The sequence below is a fragment of the Corapipo altera genome, unplaced genomic scaffold (assembly GCF_003945725.1).
Source record: "Corapipo altera isolate COAL_440 unplaced genomic scaffold, ASM394572v1 57, whole genome shotgun sequence".
NCBI lineage: Eukaryota > Metazoa > Chordata > Aves > Passeriformes > Pipridae > Corapipo > Corapipo altera.
The window spans coordinates 2,899,440-2,921,807 of NW_020884905.1; the positions used below are offsets into that span (position 1 = coordinate 2,899,440).

The 22,368-nt window shown below is 39.3% G+C and overlaps 2 protein-coding genes across 8 annotated transcripts in view; one reads left to right on the forward strand and one right to left on the reverse strand.

The window, feature by feature from the left end:
• The first annotated feature begins 1,079 nt into the window (after positions 1 to 1,079).
• F3 (coagulation factor III, tissue factor) lies at positions 1,080 to 7,272 on the forward strand. The gene is made up of 6 exons (XM_027651769.1): positions 1,080 to 1,208; positions 2,133 to 2,247; positions 4,299 to 4,483; positions 4,816 to 4,997; positions 5,127 to 5,286; positions 6,378 to 7,272. Exons 1-6 carry the CDS (start codon positions 1,139 to 1,141, stop codon positions 6,515 to 6,517), a joined length of 852 nt encoding a protein of 283 aa, XP_027507570.1. The 5' UTR covers positions 1,080 to 1,138; the 3' UTR covers positions 6,518 to 7,272.
• A 10,174-nt stretch (positions 7,273 to 17,446) lies between these two features.
• The window catches only part of ABCD3 (ATP binding cassette subfamily D member 3), a 45,766-nt gene continuing 40,844 nt past the window's right edge, over positions 17,447 to 22,368 (reverse strand). For all 7 annotated transcript variants that reach the window (XM_027651771.1, XM_027651772.1, XM_027651770.1 and 4 more), the window contains 2 exons: positions 21,306 to 21,362; positions 17,447 to 20,504 (listed from right to left, as the gene is read on the reverse strand). In XM_027651771.1, the coding sequence (XP_027507572.1) occupies positions 20,427 to 20,504; positions 21,306 to 21,362 (135 nt within the window). In that variant the 3' untranslated portion in view covers positions 17,447 to 20,426. The remainder of the gene's footprint in view (positions 20,505 to 21,305; positions 21,363 to 22,368) is intronic.

Here is a 22,368-nt window from a genome sequence, read left to right on the forward strand (position 1 = left end):
ACATCGTACAAAGCAGCATCAAAATAAAGAGTTAGCTTAAGACTGTAAATGTATACATCTGCTTGAACTATGACACAGGTTCTACCGCATAATCTTTTTCCCACCTTCCTGAGGCAGATCCCTGAGCTCAGTACGAACACAGCTCCCTCTAGAGCTTGAGTATTAGACAGAACTACAGCACGCACCCCTCCGGCTCCGAAGCTCGGTTAAACTGCTTAGAAAGGGAGCACCGTGAGAGCCACACACGTCCCAGAGGGGCCAGGGAGCCTGGCACAAAGGCTGAGATTCAGAAAACCCTCTGCCAGAGGCAGATTCCCTGTTACCAGTTAAAATTGCACACCTTTCCAATGTGAACTTGTAGGAAATGGGTTAACAGGCCCCTGGTTTATGGGAGAGGTGAGGTACTAAGCCCTGAACACTTGAAACTTACTTGGTGTCTGGTTTGACAGGTGAACCTCGACAAGAGTGCGCGTTCTCACGGCGTGAGGGAATAGAGCATGTCATCTAGCTGAGCACCCGTGTCCGGTGTTCTGCGTGGAGAGGCAAGGACTGACATATTTAGACCTTCAGAATGTACAGGATCAAAGCTAATTAACCAACATCACTTCTGCATGACCAGCTGCCTCACAGAGCAGCCATTTTCGAGCTGGGGTGCTGTTTGCCCCTTGACAGCCAAGCCAAAGTTTGGCAGTGGATGAAGCTGGTTATCCAGTGGTGTCCAGTTTCACCACTATTCCAAGAGGGGAAGCGAGGGGCGGTGCAAATGTATGGGGACGCCAAACAGGCAGGGGGACACGGACTGCAGGCACGTCCAGGTGTGCCCGGGGTCGCGGTTCAGGGGCTGGAGCCCGGGGGGCACGGCGCCCGTCTCTCAGTGCCCCTCTCCTCACGGCTTTCCTCGAAGATCCCCGGCTCCGCTTGCTCAACCCGGGCGCTTCCGCCGCCCACACTCCCTGCCCCTTGGTGTCCCGCCGGCCCCCGCCGCTCCCACCGCCGCTCCCACCGCCGGCCGCGCCGGCTGCCCCGCGGGAGGCGCCGCGGTCCCCGCCTCTCCCCGCCGATATAAGCCAGCGCTTCCCGCCCCGCCGGACTCACCGCCCTCAGACCCGTCGGGACCCGTCAGATCCGCTCCCCGAGGATGCCGCGCTCCCCCGCCCCGGGACAGGCCCTGCTGCTGAGCGCCCTGCTGTGCCGCCTGGCCGCCGCCGGTGCGTGACGGACGGCGGGACAGAGGGACGGGGAGGGGACGGGGGGATCGGCGCCGGGGCTCGGTCCCTCGGACCCCTTGGACAGGGTGTCCCCGAGGGAGCCCGAGAAGAGCCGCGGGAAGGGGGGCAGCGGCGCTGACCCCGGGACAGCGGCTCTCGGCACTCGCCCTGTGGCCGCAGGACAGCGGCGCTCACCCGGGCACTCGCCCTGGGCCCGCGGCGGCCCCTGCTCGGGCCACCAAGCACTGGCTTCTTCTGGGGAGTTCCTCACTGTCCACGGCCGGGGCGCTGCTGCGGAGCGGGGGCAGACTCGGGGGTCGGCAGTTGCGGTAAGGTTGCAAGATTTCCTTCCCTTGCCCCAGCTCCGAGCTCGCCGAAAAGGTAGAGAAGGTGGTAATTTGAAAACGAGTAGGATATCGCTCAGTTAAACCCTGGATTTCCAGAGGTTACAGAGGAGCGAGGGGTTTTCCCATCCGGCTTCCTCCCAGACAGTTCCCCGAAGCAGCTGTGGCTGTCGTGGATCATCGCGGCGGACTCCCATCCGCTTGTGGGGGCCAAGAGTCCTGGTGAACTGCACCACATTTATTTGCTGCTTGAACATTCTGCATGTTCAAGCTTTTGTATCATCTTCAGAGGTCTTGAATCAAAAAGGGCTAATTAGACAGAATTCCAAATAAGTTAATTCGTCGATTTGAGAGTTGTAAAACAGAAAATGATATTCTTCTCATATTTCTCACTTCTCCCAGGACACATTTCTTTAGTAAAGATGAGCATGAGCCCATATGGTAGGACTGAGCTTTTTCCCCAAAAACAACTTTTCGGAGTAGCAATTAGCAGCAACCGCTTCATTTAACTAAACAGCAACTGCAGGGAAATAGGAATTACATATCACCACTGATATTTTTCTCTTTTCTGTATTTAAAGGCTATGCAGCACTACCGACAGCTGTCAATATAACTTGGTCTTCAATCAATTTTAAAACTATACTACAGTGGCAGCCAAAACCATCCGGTTACTTCTATACTGTAGAAATACACGGGTAAGTAGATTACACCAGGGTATATCCATTAATGGCAATTGAAGAAGACGCAAATAGAGCGTGTTTGAATATGTCTGAGAATAAATGTAACAGGAAAAGAGCCCAAACATTAGAACTTAGGAGAATTCCCTACCCAGCTGTTAATAGTTTTTGTATCCAACTATAAGAATACGTGGTTCAGGCTTCTGGTTTTGCCCACTCTAAAAAATGGAGAGTTGAGCTAGAGATCAGTATTTCAGTTCTGGGGTTTGCTGCAGGCCAGCTGCATGAGAGATCTAGGCCAGGATACTCTGAAGAAGTTGATGCTCAGTCTGACACACCATGTGTCAGATAGAATTTCACCTTTTTTATGCTTTTCAAGGTGTCTGGTCTGAGTCTTTTTTGTCTTCAGTTTTGAAAGGTGTCTAATAAATGAGTCTGCATTTTATTCTAATTGGTGAATCACAATAAATGAATAATTTGTCTTGCTGGATAATACTAAAAATCACCTTTGTTCCTCTACCTCTGCCAACACTTCCTCTGTCATCATGTTTTATGTAAACTATAAAATATTGTGGACATAAAAGGTACCCAGCTAACGTAAAGTGTCTAACTGCACAAAAACTTCCATGAAGTTCAGTAATAAATCTGTGTTGTTCTTAGCTCCCATTTTAACACATAGAGTATTATTAAATTTGTCCCAAAGGGAAAATGCATCATCAAACCTCCTACATATTAATGAAAAAGTGGTACTGTAGTCTCTTCTGTCTCTAACTAAAAGTGGCATGAGAGCTCTCTCATGACTAATGGATGAAATACCAGTGCAATGGCCTAATGTGCTCTTTCATTCTTTAAGGGTCTGATTAGATTAGTAGACTTAAAAGCACACACTTAGCAGAACAAATTTTATTAAATTTGTGAATCTGGAGTTTCTTTCCAGTGGTTTTGCTTGCAAAAAATTTAAATCTGTTTGCCCAAGATTCAGTGTAGAATCAGATGTAGTTTTGCAACAGAGGCACCTCTTTAGATAAGTTGCTGTTCCAGAGTAAGTGTGCTTAAATGTTTGCTTTCTTGTGTCTGTACATTTACAGAATACATTTGTTTCATCCCAAAGATCAAATCTCTGTCCCTTTTCAAAGCATCTCATGTGACACTATCAATAACTGATCTGTGACATAAGAAATCTGGTGAAGTAAGAAGGGAGTTCAGGTGACTCTTGAAAATAAAACATTTTGAGGAAAACTCATTTGTTAATTTCAAAAGTCACCACTCTTGCTCTTCCAGCTGAGATCACACAGTTTTTCTTTTCCTTAATTCACCAGCAAAAAAAAAAAAAAAAAAAAGGAAAAAAATGGAGTAATAACTTTTTTTTTCAATCCTTCTTGTTAGAAAGTTAAATGGGGAATTAACACTTTTTTCCTGGTCTCATTACTAGTTCTCAGGTAAATGGACATGTTTTCTATTCTTTAAAAATCAAGATAAGAGTTTTTTGTCAATATTTTTTAAATCATAACTCTGCAATGAAATTTGCTGCTGCTGTCTGGTTCTTAGTAACATTTGCCACTGCATAGTTGCAAAACCAAGTGACATATATGCCGAGACGTTGTTGTCACATTAAACTGTGTCAATAGAACTTCCTATAGCAACTGATGTTTCTTAAGGCAAGAGTTTTCACATGCATCAAGGATAACACATTCAAAGTAATTTATGCATCTTATATTTTTAAAAGTAAATTCTGCAACTGCAGAAAAATGCAAAATCAGAACTACTTAGGGTTTCTATCCATTAATATAAAAAACTGAATGTTTAATTCATATATGGGTCCAATAACATATTTCTGTCATATGGATCATACTTACTTCGCTTGATTCTACTTCGAATTGTGAAATACAGCTGTACACAATAGGTTTTCTTCAAGTGTTCTCTTCTCCTTTTCAGCCTAATACCCCTGCAAGACTGTTCTACCAGATGAGGGAAATCCATACAGTTTCAGGGGAAGATGTTTTTCAATATATCTAAATCTGTAAGTGTTTGGTTGGAAGCTGTTGACACTTCTTTCTCGCTCTTTTCAGACAGACATCTGACATTAAAAGAAAATGCATACGGACAACAGAAACAGAGTGTGATGTTACTGATGCGCTCAAGGATGTAAAAGAGACCTACGTAGCCCACATACTGTCTGTAATGCCCGCGGGGATGGATAACTTTGAAGAACCACCTTATGCGCTTTCTGAAAAATTTACCCCTTACAGTCAGAGTAAGTAGGATTGCCAATTAAATCTTGTTATAAACTTCCTTTCAAGATTAGTTCCATTGACTTAAACAAGATTTAGATTGAGCTTAAAGGTTTTTTCTATAGATTCTTACAGTAGCCATGCTGATACTGGAGAAGACATTCAGGCATAAAGCTTTTGTTAACATTGTGTACTAGATGAAGATACTTGTTTACAACCCAGGACTTCACCCTATTACTTTGGCTTCATAAACTCAGAATAGATTTGAGACGGGAAGTTAATAAAGAGTGGAAGAAAGAAGAGCATATTGTGTAGAAAAGATATCAGTTTTTTAATTCTAAAAATCTTTGTTTAGCTGTTATCGGAAAACCAGAGATAAAGAATTATACACAAAAAGGTTCGGAACTGAATGTTGTGATCAAAGATCCACTTACACCATATGCGTTTCCTAATGGAAGCTTTCAAAGCATTCGAGATATTTTCCAGCATGACCTGGAATACAAACTCTATTACTGGAAAGATCAAAGTTCTGGAAAGGTAAGGTCTAACTCTAGTTTTCATTCTGTAATAATTTTAATATTCTGTAGCTGTATTATAGTTACACAATTTCTGTGCTACCTTAAGAGTTGACACTTGAAATATTTTTTTTTATTTTTTCCCTTTTAGAAAGATACAACAACAAAAAGCCATACATTTGAAGTAAGTGTTGAGAGCACAAAGAACTATTGCTTCTATGTCCAGGGATTCGTTCCGTCCCGCAGAGAAGACCGTAACGGTCAAACCAGCATGATGCACTGCACCACTGCAGAAAGGGGCATCTTCGACGGTGGGTACCGGGTGACGTTTGTCACACCACAGTCTTTATCATTCTAACAAAAAGACATGTCTTTAAATTGGGATGCCTGTTATAAACCATTTACTGTGTAAGTTAGAAGACACAGTCAGAACATGGAAACTCATTCGAAGAACTCACTTCAAGTAAGAGCCCACCACCTTCAGCTGGTGAGAGTTTGTTTTAGGGTTTTGCTCAACTGCATTGATTAAATTGTCTGAATTGATGACTGGTCACCGAGGCTTCAGATCTCATCACTAGCCTTCAGCTTTGTTTTTTTTCACCATTGTTTCCCTCAGATTCTTCCAATAGGACGTCCCATAGTAAGTGCTTGAAGGATTAGCTCTAAAACATACGAGTGCTGGAAACCTATCCACTGACTTGTAGTTTGAACTGACCTTTAGTTACCCCTAAAGCAGATGGTGAGACTAAGACTCTCTTTACTATTACAAGGTCAGAGGTTGGCAGATTGACTTCTTCACTGGTAGATAAGTTAAGGAGCGGTCAGTGAATAAGCCAGTCAAATTTTAGACAAACAATCTGGATAACACTTTCTTCAATATAAAGTCATCAATATTATTTAAATAATATCACATTGCTGTACTGTATCTTTCTTCTCCCCCAGATAAGAAAATCTCTTCTAAAATTGGCAAATGAACTCAAATTAACTTCCCTATCAAAATACGTATTTTTGTTTATCACAATAGTGATAAATTACAATTTAATTACAACTTAAATAGAAAACTCTTCTCTTGGTGTTTTCTAGCTTATAACCTAGAATAAATTCCTACTTGGATGGAAACGATGTAGGGACAGGGGAAACAGTTTGATTTATTCTTGTGGTGTTAGCACAGTATTTCAGTGCACGAACTAAACTAGATTAAAACCTAGTGTGAACGAGGTGAAATAAAGCTTTACCTCAGTTCAGCAAATTCATGTTAAAATGTATTTAGTTCACACTGAATTCTGTGGTACTGTAAAATATAGAAAGCATTTTTTCATTCAGTGGAATGAGTGCTAAGAGTTTGTAGCACTGTGTCATGGATTCTGATAACTGAATCTTGCACTTTTTTCCTTCCCTACAGAATATGGAGCAGAAGTCTTTATCATCATAGCAGTGATTGCAATTACAGTCATCACTCTTGCCATTGTACTACCAGTGATTCTGTGTAAACGCAAGAAAGTAAGAGCTGCGAGAGAAAAGCAACCACTTAATGGTGTCTAAGGAAAAAGTATTGTGGACATTAATGGCAGCACCAAGACAAAAAAACCACCACAACAAAAAACCATAAATTGGATAATTGGGTGGAGCTTTTTAGGTTCTCTGAAACTGGAATTTTGAAGCCCAAATTTTAGTGGCTGGAGGCTAGAGGAGCATTTGGTGATCTGATACAATCGTAGAATATGCTGAGTTGGAAGTGACCCACAAGGATCATCAAGTTCAACTCCTGGCCTTGTGTAGGATACCCCAAGGCACACACAGTGTGCCTGAGAACGTTGTCCAAACACTTCTTCAACTCAGAGAGGCCTAGTGCTGTGACCACTTCCTTTGGGAGCCTGTTCCAGTGCCCAACCACCCTCTGTGTGAAAAACCACCTCCTAATATCCAACCTAAACCTCCCCTGACTTGGCTTCATGCCATTTTCTCGAGTTGTGCCACTAGAAAAGAGAGTGAAGAGTCAATGTCTGCCCTCTGCTTCCCCTCATGAGGATACTGAAGACGGCAAAGAGGTCTCCCCTCTGTTTCTTCTTATCCAGGCTGAACAGACCACATGACCTCAGCTGCTCCTCATATGGCTTCCCCTCAAGACCCTTCACCATCGCCCTCCTTTGGATGCTCTCTTAACACCTTAGTGACTTTCTCATATTGCAGTGCCCCAAATTGCACACAATATTCAAGGTGAGGCCGCCCCAGTGCAGAGCAGAGCAGGACAATCCCCTCCCTCAACTGGCTGGCCATGCTTTGCCTGATGCCCCCCAGGACAGGATTGGCCCTCCTGGCTGCCAGGGCACCACTGACTCATATTCAACTTGCCATGAACCAGGACCCTCAGGTCCCTTTCCACAGTGCTGCTCTCCAACCTCTCATTCCCCAGTCTATAAACAAAGCCAGGGTTGCCCTGTCCAGGTGCAGAATCCAGAACTTGCCCTTGTTATACTTCATATGGTTGGTGATTGCCCATCTCTCTAATTTGTTATGGTCTCTCTGCAGAGAGCTCATCCCTTGTCATAGACTATTCCCAAGCCACTTCTATTGTCCTGTCTGAAACAGGATTGTGAACTAAAGGTATTTCTGGCTTGATCAGAAGCATGGCCTTATTGAGCCAGAAGATTTATGGTACAGCTTTACGGTACTTGTGAGGGGAAAGAACACTACTTCTGAAAAATATGTGTCCTTTACCTAACTAAAGGAACATCATTCTGTTTCTGTGAAACAAAACCTGTATTTATCTACCTTTTAATATTATTAACTGGTGAAATGATCTGTTAGTTCAGATGTGAAAAAATTGCTACTATTATTTCTGCACTTCTTGGATAAAATTAACTTGGTCTATTTATATTTGAATATAGACAATTGAAGGTAAACAAACTGAAACTAGTCTACTGGTGACTTGTAAGGAACTCTCTTGGAGCAGGTACCTGCTATCCCTCTGGAAAGCATATCCAGATTACACTACATTGAGAGTTGTACTGACAGGGTAGTCTGATAGTTCCAAGTAAGTGTTAGAACAAATACTTTGCAGGGTTTGAGTCAGTAATAACTCATTTCATGCAAGCACTGAATAGGTAGCAGTATTTACTACATTTTGAACATAATTTTTAACTAAACAGCTGATGAATGAACAGTTTCTGTGGCATAGATTCAAATCATCTTGGTATTGGGATTTGGAGGTAGATGTTGCTTTGTCTTTTAATATTTATTTTATAAACAAGAATCTAACTTTTATACTGGTGATATCTGTATTTATGGTGATAATTTATACTTTTCTAGTGAAATAAAGGTGACTGGAAAAATAAGACTTTCTTTTCATTTTCAAAACAATGTACAGTTTTTATTCTAGAACTAAATTAAAAATATGTTTAGGAAACTTATTTTGTGACTGCAGTGTAGGCAACCTGCCAGAAGTCTAATCAGGACTCTGCAAAACAGAATACCAGGGCACCTAATACCTGTAAGGATAAAACTATGAGAAGCCACAGTTCACAAGTGGATGAAAGGTTTGGAAAAAGTCCTGAGTCATGTCTTGGCTGTCCACTTATGTCAGCAATTAGTCAGGGTTTGCATTCAGAGCTTCTTATTCTAATGGAAAGCATACCAGACATCTCTGGATGTATCACATAGGGATTCTGACAGTGGTGTGTATTCCACCGTATTCATGACAAGGAATACCTTACAAAATTAATAGCTCAATCTATCAATTCGTACAGAATTGTATTTTATATTTTTATCCCTGTGTTAGAGATAACACCTATGTATGGATTAAGACTCCGATGAAAGTGTGAGTGTATTTTATGGGAGTTTTCTTTGTTCTTGAATTCCTCTTTTTACAGAGGGAAGAAAACAAATATCACCATTATCCCCAAAAAAACCCATCTACTTAATACTTAATATTGTGCAATAAATGCTTAATACATTTTCTGCTGATGCATAAGCCTTGTATGGAAAAAGAATCTTACAACAGCAATCAAAAACACGAGAGCCTGTGGGAGTAAATTTAAAAACATTCCAAAGATGTCATCATTACTTCCCTTCCTGTGATGTTCTGCTCCCTCAGCTTCATTCAGTACCCAGCTCAGAAAAGGGAAGAGCTAATAGGAAAAAGAAAGCCTGTAGATTACAGCATAACATTTATTAAACTAGACCATGCAGTTACTTGTTATAAACTACATAGAATGATGCTATAAATCATCCTTCATTACTTAAAGAGATTTTTGGTTTGTTCTGAATATAAAGGGGGGGGAGGAGGGGGTAAGGAAGGGGGAAGAAGCTGGGGAGGGAGGAGGGAAGAGAATACTCATTTGCAAACAAGTGCCTTAAGTGGCAAAAGAGTGCCCCATGACTGCACAAGTCCTGGAACTCTGAAGCACTTGTGTTTCCTAGCTGCAGTATGTTATCATCCAACAATGCTGAGTAACCAGAGTCACGGGGTTCACAGATCCTATTTCAACGAGGTTTTTTGCTTTTTGTGGAGACAGTTGAGAAAGGGGCTTTTTAGTTGCAAACTTCCGTAAGCCCACACCAAATGTTTTATGCAGAGATTTTTCTCAGAGTATCAGGGTGGGCAGAAGTTTTTGTTGTATCAATAAAGGTATTGTCAGTAGGGAGAAGGACTAGGTTCTATTTACAACACACATGTGGCCACTTCAGCACTGTATGGATTTAAGATGGAACCAGACACCCAAGGAAATGATAGGATATAGGGAAGACTTTTCCTATGCAACTAAACTTTCTGGCTCATCTTCTGAGCAGGTTTCTGCAAGCAAGCGTGTTCCTACTAAGGCTCCCAATGCCCCTGTTCTGCTTTGCTCCTTGTCAACTGGAAAAGTTATCCAGCTATTTCAAGTGGATAAATACATTTGTATAGTTCCATGACACAGTATTTGTGTCCTCTCCTTGTACAAGTGAATGTGTAACATTGCATACTATAATAAGCCACTTTGGTTTTATAGTACTGCTTTAAAATTGCATTCTTCTTCACATAAGGGAATAAAGGCTGATACTGTTCTGCTACTTTTCTGTCAGCCCTAACAGCATTACAGACAATAAAATTACAGTCATTACTTAAAATGAACAACGGTACAGGACCTCACAAATGTACGTATGATAGATATGGCAGCAAACAGGTTAGCTAATCTATTTCTGGCAGACTCAGCTTTCCACTGTGAGAAGGCTCCTGCTGAGAGGCATGTGAGAGAAGAACGTGATTATAAGCTCAATTTGTATCACTAGTTATGTGACAACTCAGGACAAAGAGTTTCTGCACTGTGAGAATAAACAGCTGTGATAGATTACCCTCTTGGTTCAGTTTTGTAAAGTAGTGACTGCCACGCAGTTTCAGAACCTTGTAATACACAGTACTAGATCCAAGAGTCAATTGAATAATCTTCTAATTACACAGAATTTATCCACATACAACTAACCATGCTTTCCATAGTCCATGTTTGTCCTGCATTCATGTTTGAGAATGACATGAAAAGAACAACCTGCTAGAGAGGACAGAAGCAGGAACTGGCCAGCTGAAAATCCGTTCCCAACTCTTAGGTGTGGTGTTACTCACCATAGCATACACTCCCCGACACAGTACGCCCATTCCCTTAAAAAGAAACTGCCACAGAAGGGTGCTCTTCCCTTATTTGGTGGTGTGTGCCCTCCAGTGCTCTACAGCAGGACTATTAAAAAAGCTCAAGGTGTAAAGACCATGACATGTGCTGCAGATCTCCTCCTTACACCATATGATGAGAAATCTTCCCACAAGTGAGATTCTTCTGCTTCTTCTGGCACAGGTTCTCATTCAGTCCACAAAGCCTCTTTCAGCATCCCCCCAAAAGACCAGAAAGAACATCTTTCCCTGTAATTCCTCAGCTTTTAACTGCAGCTGAATTAGTCAAGTTCATAGGAAGATTTCCCTCAGGATGATTTCTTCCAGTAAAACCCAGTTATAAACATACAGCCACGTGGACTTCCTCCAGGGTTTCACAGCCACATCCTGTCTCATATGTCCAACTGCAGAGATTGTGCCCATTTCACATTTTGTGAAAAATTGAGCCCTGTTAGTGACACACTTTAGTGACTGGCTTCTGTAAGAAGCTCGCAGTGTTTCTGCTCCTGACATACCCTGGCTCCTTTGGTGATGTTTCCATTCCTCTTCCCCATCTCCCTACTCATTTCCAGTACCTGTTCTTCCCCAGAGACAAACCCACTGACTCATTTTTGCAAACGACTGGGCAGGATCTCATTTAAATCAAAATATAGCACCTGAATAAATCTATATCCCTTAATCACAATCAAGAACATATTAATATAATTGAAGCATTTTTTTGTTTTACACTCTACAGCTTCACTTGGTCTCTGTCATAAAGCCAATAACTTCCAGAACATTCACTAGCACTGCTTTGAGTACCTTCTTATTGCACCTACTTTTTTTAGTGGCTTGTTTAAAATAGCAGTGAACTTATTAATCTGAACTCAAAGAATATTCAAAGTTTCAGATCTCACTTACTCCCCATGATGAATTTTCTTCTATTTTTATTTTCAAATTTTCCATGTTATTACTTCAAGAAATATTAAAGTAGCAAAGTACTGTCACTGTTACATTCACAAAACTATTTCATCAAAAGAAGTTTAATTAAAATCTGCCTTCCTCTGAACAGAGAAATATTTTCCCAATGAGATCACATGATACTTTTTAATTAGTTACTCAGTAGTCACATAACTCAATTAAAAAGCTAGTGTAATAAAAAAGCTAGAGTGACAAGTGAGATTTTAAAATCTACTATAATAAGAAGGACTCATTATTCCAGGTAGAAATGTGGGTTTGTTTTCTTTCTTGGAGTTTGTGGATTTTTGTGGTGGTTTTTTTGTTTGTTTGTGGGTATTTGGGGGTTTTCTTGTTGTAGTTGGTTTGTTATTGGTTTTTTTTTAAGGAGTGCATCCTTGATTAACACAAAAATTTTTCCCTCTGCTGCCTTCATACTTTACCATCCACTCACACCAAACATGCACATCTCCAGAGACATGATGCTCAGTCTGATTTCCCATCTTTCCACTTTACTCTTAACATGATCACCAAGGGTGCAACCACACGATTGTATGTCACCGCTGCCACAGTCAGTACAGTAGTGGGACTGTGAACACCATAGATCTGTTCCTCCTCTGCCCTTCACACTGCAGGTTCCTTACATCAGAACAGTGGCCCCGCAAACACAACTTGTACTCTGTGAGCAATCTCTGCATTAATTCTGCAATTTGTGTCAGGTTATTATGCTTCATGTGCCTAGAAAAGCTGACCCCAAGTGGCAAAAAAAGGCATAATCAGCACATTAACAATCTAAATATTCCTAAATGGTTACCACACTGAGACCCACATTGAATCCAGATTCCACCAAAATTTGAAGGAAAAGGGCACATGAAATTTTTTAGACCTTCTCTTTTCTAGTAACGAAGAGCAACAGATAAGACATCATTGCACTGTTTGAACATATTAAGGGCTGGAGCAGCTCTCTCCTCCCAAACACCCCTCATCTTCCATTCAATGCTTCCCTACGACAGGTTCTTCAGGAATCTTGGGTTGTAACATACCCTGTGTTGTCCAGTTTTCAAGCACTGCTGGAAACCTGGCCCCACTTAACAATCCATCAGTACTTATTTACCCATTGTTTCCACTATGGTGTTGAAACCCACACAAAAACCATACTCCCTTCTCCTGACAAATTTCTCCTTTAGTCTCAGAAAACTTGGGAGTAGCTCAGAATTAGGAGATTTTCATGCTGACTGTTAAGCTTCTTACCAGGCTTTTTTCCTCTGTATGCTTCAAACAGAAAACAGATTCCTCTTGCTGCCCTTTTCACTCTTAGAGGAATGGACTGAGAACCTCAGAGAATGGACTGAGGTCTTCCAGAAGCACTGGAAAATGCTGCACATCATAAATTCAGAAACCTTGTAAGTTACATTGAAGTACAAGCTATGTTTGGAACTGTGATAACATGCTATCTGTCTGGCAGCAAGGAAAAGAAAGGCACGGGTAGGAATAGCTGGAAAGCAGCTGTGTTTGTAACCAGGGCTATTTTGGGCTGTACATGCTTTGAGTTCTGCTGAGCTTGTCTTGAAGAAGCAACCCCAAAAATATTTTTTGAGGGAAATGACCTTCCACTCTAAAAGCACTGACAGGCACAAGAAGTCAAAACAGGTCCCTGCTGAGGGGCTGCTCTGCTGTACCCAGTCTCTCAAGCAGGTCACCACACTATAGGACAAACAATAAAATACGTGGTGTGCATAGGAACTACCCCTGTCCCTCAGACACATCTACTTAAGTACCTTCTATCCCACCAGCATGATGCACCTCAGGGCCTTTTGAGGAAATTTACAGAGGTAACACCCTAAGCATAAAGAGAATTTTGTGAACTAACCTCAAGTAGCCTTTCCTGAACTCTCTACTTAAGACTATTATAAATAAAAGTTTTCTAATAATTAAAAAAAAAAAAAAAGTGTTTTTTCCAAATCTAGTTAGCATTTGTGGGTTAAAAAAGAAAAGCATACCAATGCATAGAATTGACCTTGGCCCTTAATTCCCTACTAAGCTCCAAAAAAATTTTGCAAAGGGTTCCCAGCTTTTCAGAGAAGCTCTGTTGCAATATATGATTGGATCCAAATTTTAAGAAGCCTCCAGCACACAAGCCTTGCTTTTTAACCATTAATTTCCCGAACACATCAGCTTATCAGCTCCTCTATAGATACTTCATCTTGTAGTGTGTTACCAAGTCTGTCACATTAGAAGCTTCTGACACAGCTGTTTAGCTCTGCTGCTTTTGTGCCAACAAATTCCTGCAGTAGAGTGCTACAATAAAGTAAAGAAATAAAGGGTAGGTTGTTTTGGGGAGCACCTACATACTAGCTACCTTGTCATTCACAACAATTAAAATTAATCAAAGGTTTTTTAGTATCTGCTTGCACTAAACCACTCAGTCTAATGAGATTAAAGGTATATTTGGTTACATAGAAGATGTCTCTCTCTTCAACTGCACACATGGAGTGTATTTTTTGGAGCATTATTGCCCCAAACTTCTACAATCAAGCTTAAAAAGTTAGCTTCAATTTGTGCCATACTTTGAAGTTATTTTAATACAGAAAACTTGCTCAGTCATGTAGGTGGAGTTCCCTATTTCTAACCAAGTAAATCAATCCCAGCAGTTTTAGTTTTGTCTAGAGAGAACTGACCTCATTTTTCCAGTTCTGTTCTATTTTGGTGCAGCATCATGTGTAGATGCCACTTGTCTCCCGAGACAAGGGACGGGTGGGGAATAAGGATGCTGGTTTGTGGACACAGCAGAGAATGGGGCTGGGCACTACAGCAAAAGCTCTCCTTTCACCAGTAAATGTGTTCAATCTTTGTGGTTCAGATTTGTCAAACATCACTAAGAGGGAGGTTTCTAACCAGTGTAAGAGAGTTTGTGATTATTAAGCCTGCTTTGTGAAAGATACATTTCACATAAGTGGAGTGTCCATATTTCCCTTCCCTCCCTTTTTAAAATGCCAGTTGGATGATTATTCTTGCACTGTTGCATTCATTTCAGGATTACTGGCAAAATGTCTTTAGTTTCCCAAGTCAATCCCTGTGGAATGTCACTAGATGCTTAGGAGTATTATTCCTATTTAATCCCCGAATTTACCATCTTTTTCAAATTACTCCCTTGAAACAGCTTCTGTCTGTCAAGTTCCAAGATGCTTGTTATCTGGCTCTGCTTTTGAATACAAGGAAAGAAAATGATGCAGTAGTACAAAGACTGCTTTAAATTTTTGTAAGGTTTTAATATGAAAGACAAGTTGCTGTCATAATAACCTAATTTGGCTATATTTCTGTTTCAAGATGAATCATAGAATGGTTTGAGTTGAATGAAACCAGTTTCATCTTACGTTTGAATGCACATGACAGGATGGGTTTCATCAGAAGATATAAAAAAACATATTATAGGAATCTGTAATGTGCACAGCCACTCTAAACTTCCAGGTGAAGTTTAAGGCATCATAATAAAAACCTGACTGTATCCAGAGCATTAGCAAGAGCCTGGAACCACAATATGTGAAGAGAAAAAAACCCAACAAACCTCCTCCTGACAGAGCTGTATATCACTGGTTAGTAAAACCAAGAAACCTCTTTCCATGCTCATGAAAGCGACTGGCACAAGCCATCTGGTTATCTACACCTAATATAGAAGCAAATATGTTATATATAGAAATACCTGGTTTGAACAGCAGCTTTATAAGCAGAAATTTGAATTTGCATACTGTTGATTTTCTTGACAGATTAAAGTTGTGATTTATTCTCTCTTTAAAATCAAGACAATCTTTTTTCCCCTACTATTTCTCTCAGGGGATTTCAAATGATCATTATCCTGGACATTTCTATGGACATCTCTTAGCACCCACGACAGTTACATTTAAATTTTAATAATGGATTTTTAACTCCTACCTCGATAATAGGCCATCTTATTATTTTTTCACGTTTCTGGATCATTTCAGAACACCAAGGATTAGGTGACAGATTTTTGAGTGTGCAGAGATTAATTCTATAGAAAACCCACCAAATTAGTTCTTTCTCTCCTGTCCTAAGTCATAGGATATTGTGTCTTTATAGCGTTAACAAATATGAAGATTGAATTCCCTATTCTGCAGAGCTTAAGTTGTTTAAGTTGTCAGTACTGGATGAGATTTAATTAAAAAGTGTGTCAAGTGTCATGGAAGCATTCCATGATGCTTTGTTTCTCATTAATCACCTTCTCTAGCATACAGTACAGCGCTAATGCATTGGCAATTCATCCAGAATTTTTTTATAGTACAAGTCACTTGCAAATGGTGCTAAAGCAATCTTGAATTTAGGCTGTCCAGTCAGGTGTGTCTAACCTGCTCTATCTGTGCCACATTTGGGCAAGAAATGCCCCTGCAACATGCATACTGTTTAGGACATAGCTTACATTGACAACATTTCCCAGAAAAATTACAAGGGTCAGAGGTAGGTTGGATTTTTGCACACATTTCCTGCTGTGGGGGGTTTTTTGTTTGTTTTTGTAAGAAAAATAAATCCATGATGCAGTAAAGCATGCTTTGCACTTGACATGGAAGATAAGGTGCACTGTAATGTTCTGTTCACCTTGCAGCTTATTCCACTGTTGTGGTAGTCCTGTAGAAAGCACCATCATCTCCCAGTCTTTGTCAAGAATCCTTAATTTTTGCTGAGAGGGCATAGCTGCCTGGAGCTTTGGTAAACATTCAGAAATACTGGACCAAGGCTATTGAACATGCTCAAAATACAGCAGATTGATGTTTGCAAAGGAGTTTGAATTTTTTGCTCCATGGTTTCAGTTCCACTATTCAAGGAACTAGTATCTTCTCTCTACATAAGGAAAAAAAAAAAATGTTGAGGCATACAAACCAAGCATTTGGAAAGAACTGTATAGTTGAAAGCTAGAGTTGAACAAGTAACAGACTTCACACTAATCTAAAAAATAAATTTAAATATTAAACATGCCATCCATAACATAGAGGTTCCTTTTTTATCTATCTAGCTCTTCAGCTAAATTGAACGACACCTAGATTTTTAAGACTGCATCCTTGGTTGAGACATTTCCTTTCTAAGGGAGCTCTACCCTTTAAGAATGCTACACAATACACTTGTTGCACAACTAATCTCAGTTAAGAGATGGAAAAATCAGCACTAATTAGTATTAGAAAACACTGATCGCTTTAGAGTCAGGTAATTCAAGCATATCTTGGTTGCATTTTTATACTATGGTGTTTCAAGTATCCTGATAGCTGGTATGTTTACCACAACAAAGAAAAACAACTGAAATTCGCAAATAAAATAAAAGTGGAAAGTGATTATCTTCTTTTCCTCAAAGTACAAAGATTAATGAACACTCAAAAGAATTACCACAGTATGTAACGATATTAAGTTAATCTTGTTCAAGCCCATACTCTTCTAAAATCAATAAAGGGAAAAGAAGTGGCCAGAAGACAAAGGACAGAGAAGTCAGAATCACAGAATATTCTGAGTTGGAAGGGACTCACAAGGATCTTCAAGTCCAGCTCTTAAATGAATGGCCCATTCGGGGACTGAATCCATGACCTCGGCATTACGAGTACCAAGCTGTAACCAACTGAGTTAAGTCAGTGCAGACTTAAAAGAGACTAATGCACCTATAATCCACTTGCTCTCAGTACATACCTTCAAGTACTGAGCTCATGTACTTGGTCAAGCCTACGACTGGATGGCATCACCTGGCTGATTCCAGGTCAGAATTCAGACAGTACTGCAGATGTTTTTATAAGCAGAATACAAGTCAATTGGCTCATTGAGTAACTCAACATTTGTTCAATATCCATTCACTGAATTATTACAAAATTCCTAATCACATCATTAAGAAACATCAAAAGCCTAGATAAATTTTATCTTTAGATTTATTATTTCAGAGGCACTTAATGTCTTACATTTATATAGCGCCATTTCCCCCTCCAAAACACTTTACAGTATTTACACACAGGAATGTTTCCCACCACTGTTGAAATGCAGCCATTTGACTACTACCAGTACCGTCTTCAAAGCACCAACAGTTTGAGACTGAAAATATTCATCAGTACTTCACCTTACTAAGATAGTTCAGAATTCCAATTTACTAACTTCCAGCTTGTGCTATTAAAGAAACATAACAACTAAAACACAGTATCACAGTGCAATTCTGCAACAGAACTGAGACTTGGATCATCTTCATTAGGGTTTTTACAATCTTCCATTAGATCAAGTCTATCTCAAACACTTTAGTGTAAGGCCTTTTAAGAACATAATTCTAAAACATCATTCTTTTTTATACTTTCTTTATAAGTCTTTCTTACAATCAAGCACAGAAGAGTATTTTTCTTTCCTTCCAGTGTATTTAGAAACACTAAGTTCTGGCCCTAAGCAGATACCAGCATCCTCAGTTTCAATGAACTTCATGGCATCTAAAGGCAAACCTATTCCTCCTTGGTTTTGGAGATGGATTTTAGTTTGTTTGTTTGTTGTTAGTTTTAAAAATAAATAAGAGATTACACAAAATTCTGTTATAAACAGGTAAATTGTAAAGTACAATTGGGATTGGCTGTTGGGGGGCTATGTAAGTGTGCTGTGTGTGGTTTTGCTTGTCAGCATTAAAAAATACATTAAAGTATCCCAAGTTTACTACTCCACTGCAAAAGACTGCCCTAATCACAAAGATCATAGCAACTTCCTCATTTTAGACATTAATTTTTCCTTTGTCTCTCCAAAAGGCTACTAAAACAGCCCTTCCAAGAGAAGAAGTTGCATCTGTGCTGAGAACTTTCACAAAATAAAACCCAAACCAAAAAACCTCCTGACACAACCACCTATCTGGCATCCCTATTTTCATGATTACAATTAAAAAAAGACTACGACCTCACATACAGCATGCTGCTACCTGCTACATTATGGCTGATGTGAGAATCCGAATGAACAGGAAAAAGAGATTAGTTAAATCAGGTATCTATTTGCCTTCTTGTTAAACAAGCACAAAAAATTATTCTGGTACCTTATTCTCTTGAATATGCTATACTTCAGAGAGAAGCTTTTTTGATTTTCACTGATGCGTTATACTCTGAATCTACTGTGGTCACTAGATTCTTATACCAGCATTTGAGTACTTTGAAAGAATAGTGGCAGGTAGGGGCAAGAAACGTGATAAAAGGAAAAACATTAACAGATAGTAATTTCAGCATGAAAGATAATGACTAATCAAACTGGGTAAAAATTAACAATCAGCAGTGCATCCAAGTACGTATCCATTTTATAAAAACTTGGGGTGGTTTTTTTAACCTAAACCCTTGATAAAAGATGCACAGAGAACTGATGTATTGCATATTTTATGCATGCCTTCACGTAGTGCATTCCTATATTGTATCTTACATGGAACTACTAAAAAACTACTAGACCTTCACTGTACAACAGGTATTGTAAATTTTTGTTTTAAAGCCTAAACAGCAATTCAGTTTGAATTATACCTTCTTATTCCCTGATCACAAAAAACGCCTTGCTGCATCTATGTTTGTCAAAGTCAAATGACAACCACAGTAATCATTTGTAAGGAAAAAACTGTTACAGTAAACTATCTTAATAGTTTGGTTTCTTCACAGGGATTTGGCAGCTGGAACAAGAAAACCAGCAAGGACTAGATATCCTTAGACAACAGCAAGAATCACTAGTAAATAATTTGTATCAGAAATAAGAAACATCATAACAAATAAGAGAATAAACATAGAAATTAAAGCATTGCTTCAGGCTTCACAGCCTAGAAGACCAAACAGGAAGTACCATTATCCTCACTTGCAAATTCAGATCAAAAGTAGTCCTGGTTTTTTGAAGAGGGAGAAAAGGAGTAACTTGGAAAAAGTAACTGCTGTATTACAGGACTGAACCCAAGACACACAACAGTCTGCTATTTCACAGATGAACATGTTTGAGCTCATTCTAATCTCCACTGATTTAAGGAGAGGAATGACTGGACCCACACTCTTTTCTCTGTTGCTTCTTGTGGGAGTCATTCATTTTTTCAGAGCTAAAAACATTCAGAAGATTGTTTGATACAAATATAATCTCTTTTCTTTCCCCCCTTTCTTTTGTGCATCTGTTCTTTCCTCTCTCAGCCTCCTCTCAGTTATTCATTACCACAGTATTTCTGAGAGAAAAAGGGCATTTGGGGTAGGGGATGGATGAAGCTCTTGCTAAACTGGGAGAAAATGGGATTGCTGAGCAGCAGAGAAAACTGCACAGACAGACAGATGCTAAAGAGAATCCAAAACCCAGCAAAGAACAAGCTTAATTTTTTTTTTTACCACCAGAAGGAATTAGTTTTGTCTTTTAGTTTCAGTTCATCCTTTTTCAGCAAGGGCACATTGGCTACATCACAAGGCTCTGACAAGGAAAAGGCTCTTTCATTTAACAGGGTACAGATCTGAAGATGGGACAATGTCCTGCACTGCATAAGATCACTCTTATCATATGCATAGAACAGAGCAAAAATCCAAGACTGCTTTGCAGGAACAAGAGAGGTAGCAACCCTAATTTTAACAGGGCTTTTCAGTGAAGGGAAAGAAGGTCTACAAAAGTCAAATCAGCCGATTTCAAATGGTTTGCATCCCAGGATGAATCAGGTTACACCAATTTAAGCCCAATTTAATTTAGGCAGGTTTTTAAACCACAAGAATAAGGACATTCTTAGTACATATCAATAATCAAACCAACATATACACAATTAGCAATATCCTACATAATAGTAAATGCTTAACAAGCTGAGTAATTTTATGGTACATTTTCTGACATTCTACACACTTCCTGTAATCATCAGTCTCTGTAGCAGTTCAGTTTATGACTTTAAGATCCAAATTCAACTGTGTCTTCAGTTATTTTCTTGAACTCGTAGTTTCCTCTGCCATCCATGTGCAAGTAGAACTGAAAAACAAAGAACATATGTTATTAACCTCCAAAAAATTACTAGGTCTATAAAGTCCTAAATAAATTGTATTTTGAAGTAGTTTTAAAAATAAAAAAACTTTAAAAAGTTTTAGCAAAATCTTAAACTCAGCTAAACAGAGGGTAAGCTGCTTCTACTTCACATTTCACTAAATTCAACTGCCTCTATAAAAACATTAAACTGAGTTTTTCGCATATCATACATCAGTCTGCTAACAGCGACACCCAGATTTAACACTGCTCTCTTGGCTTTTGTGACAATATACTTTGAGTTACACATTAATCCCTGTGTATTCACTCAGTATTTTTACCCACACATACATTCTGACTGCATAAAAAGAGTAATAAAATCTTAAGTTTGCAAGAAAAGAAGTCCACGTATTACAGATTAACTTTTTTTTTAAAGCATAGATAGGTATAGTGAAAGCAAAGAAACTCCATGCTGTTTATTGGATTCTAGTTCAAGGGGTTTTTTGAGTCTAAGAAAGAAGACTTAAGCATCTAGTGAGCCTTTCATATTTTTGTGGCTACTTTTACAGATACATAGAGGGATTTTTGGATAGTGTTCTTCATAATTAGAAGTATAAGATTATTTCAAATAGTGAAACTGGAATATGAAAGTAAAATCTTGAAAAAACAAACAAACAAAAATCCAAAACCAGAACATGACCTATCAGGATGTAAAATGACAACAACTCAAACTGCAAAGTCAATTTAAAAAAGTCAGTCAACACCAGCCCCAACCACCGACACATATTCTGAGTAAAGCAGACTACATACATCATGATGCTTCCAGAGTGACTTCCTGTGGGAAACAGTGAAGAGAGTGATGCCAACCTATATGATGAAAATACCCACAAAACAGTTATTTTTTTTCTCACGGGTAAGGTGTTATTTATTTTTCAGCATGATATCAGATGAAGATCTTAAATTCATAACCACTACCTTCCAGACTATTATTAACACTAGACATATATAGCCTAATACAATATTTTGCAGGGGGGAAAAAAGGAAACAAGAGATTTATCTTTTTTAATTGATTTCATCATTCTTTTGCTCCTAATGATTCATCAAACAGAATCAACTGGGCAAAGAAGGTAGGATATGAGACAGGTAAAACAATAAACCTGTGAATAAAGAAAGCCTAACAACAAAAAAAAACCCAACAAACCCACAAAAGCTATAATGAATTAACTTAGAGTGACAATTTAGAGGTGGATAATCTTTCTTTGTTTCCTTGCAACTCAGTTAACTATTCATCCCTAACAGTAGCAGCAAGGACAAAATGGCTCTGATGATAAAACAAGGTAACATTTTTGCTTTCTGTAAGGACAGCTTAACAAAGAATTCTATTTTTCAGTAACATGCATTAGCCATTTGGCAAGTACAAATGAATATTTCAAGTTAACAGAATAATAAGTGTATGGAAAATAGACTTAGAAAGCATCAGGGTATTGATATCAATGTGGTAAAATTAGTCCATGAAATACTGTCCCTTCTGCAGAGTCCATTCACTACTGCAGAAGGTTCCTTAAGTTTCCACTTATGGTTTCAAGCATGTATTTCAGTGGAGGCACAGCTTTTCTCCATTACTATCCTGAGAATACTGCTACTCAATAACTAATGTTATTTCAATAACTAATGTTATTTCAAGCCTATTCTTTCCCAGACTAGGAGTGTGAAATTGAATCGTGCTGATATTTCACATGGTACTGCATAGAATCTGAAATGGTGAGTTTAAGAGGAAAAGGAAAAACAAAACTGTATTTAATAACATCATGTTTTCCTAGAGTGCTTGGCTTAACATTTCCATCTGTTTTGAGATAGAAAACTTCCAGCCTTT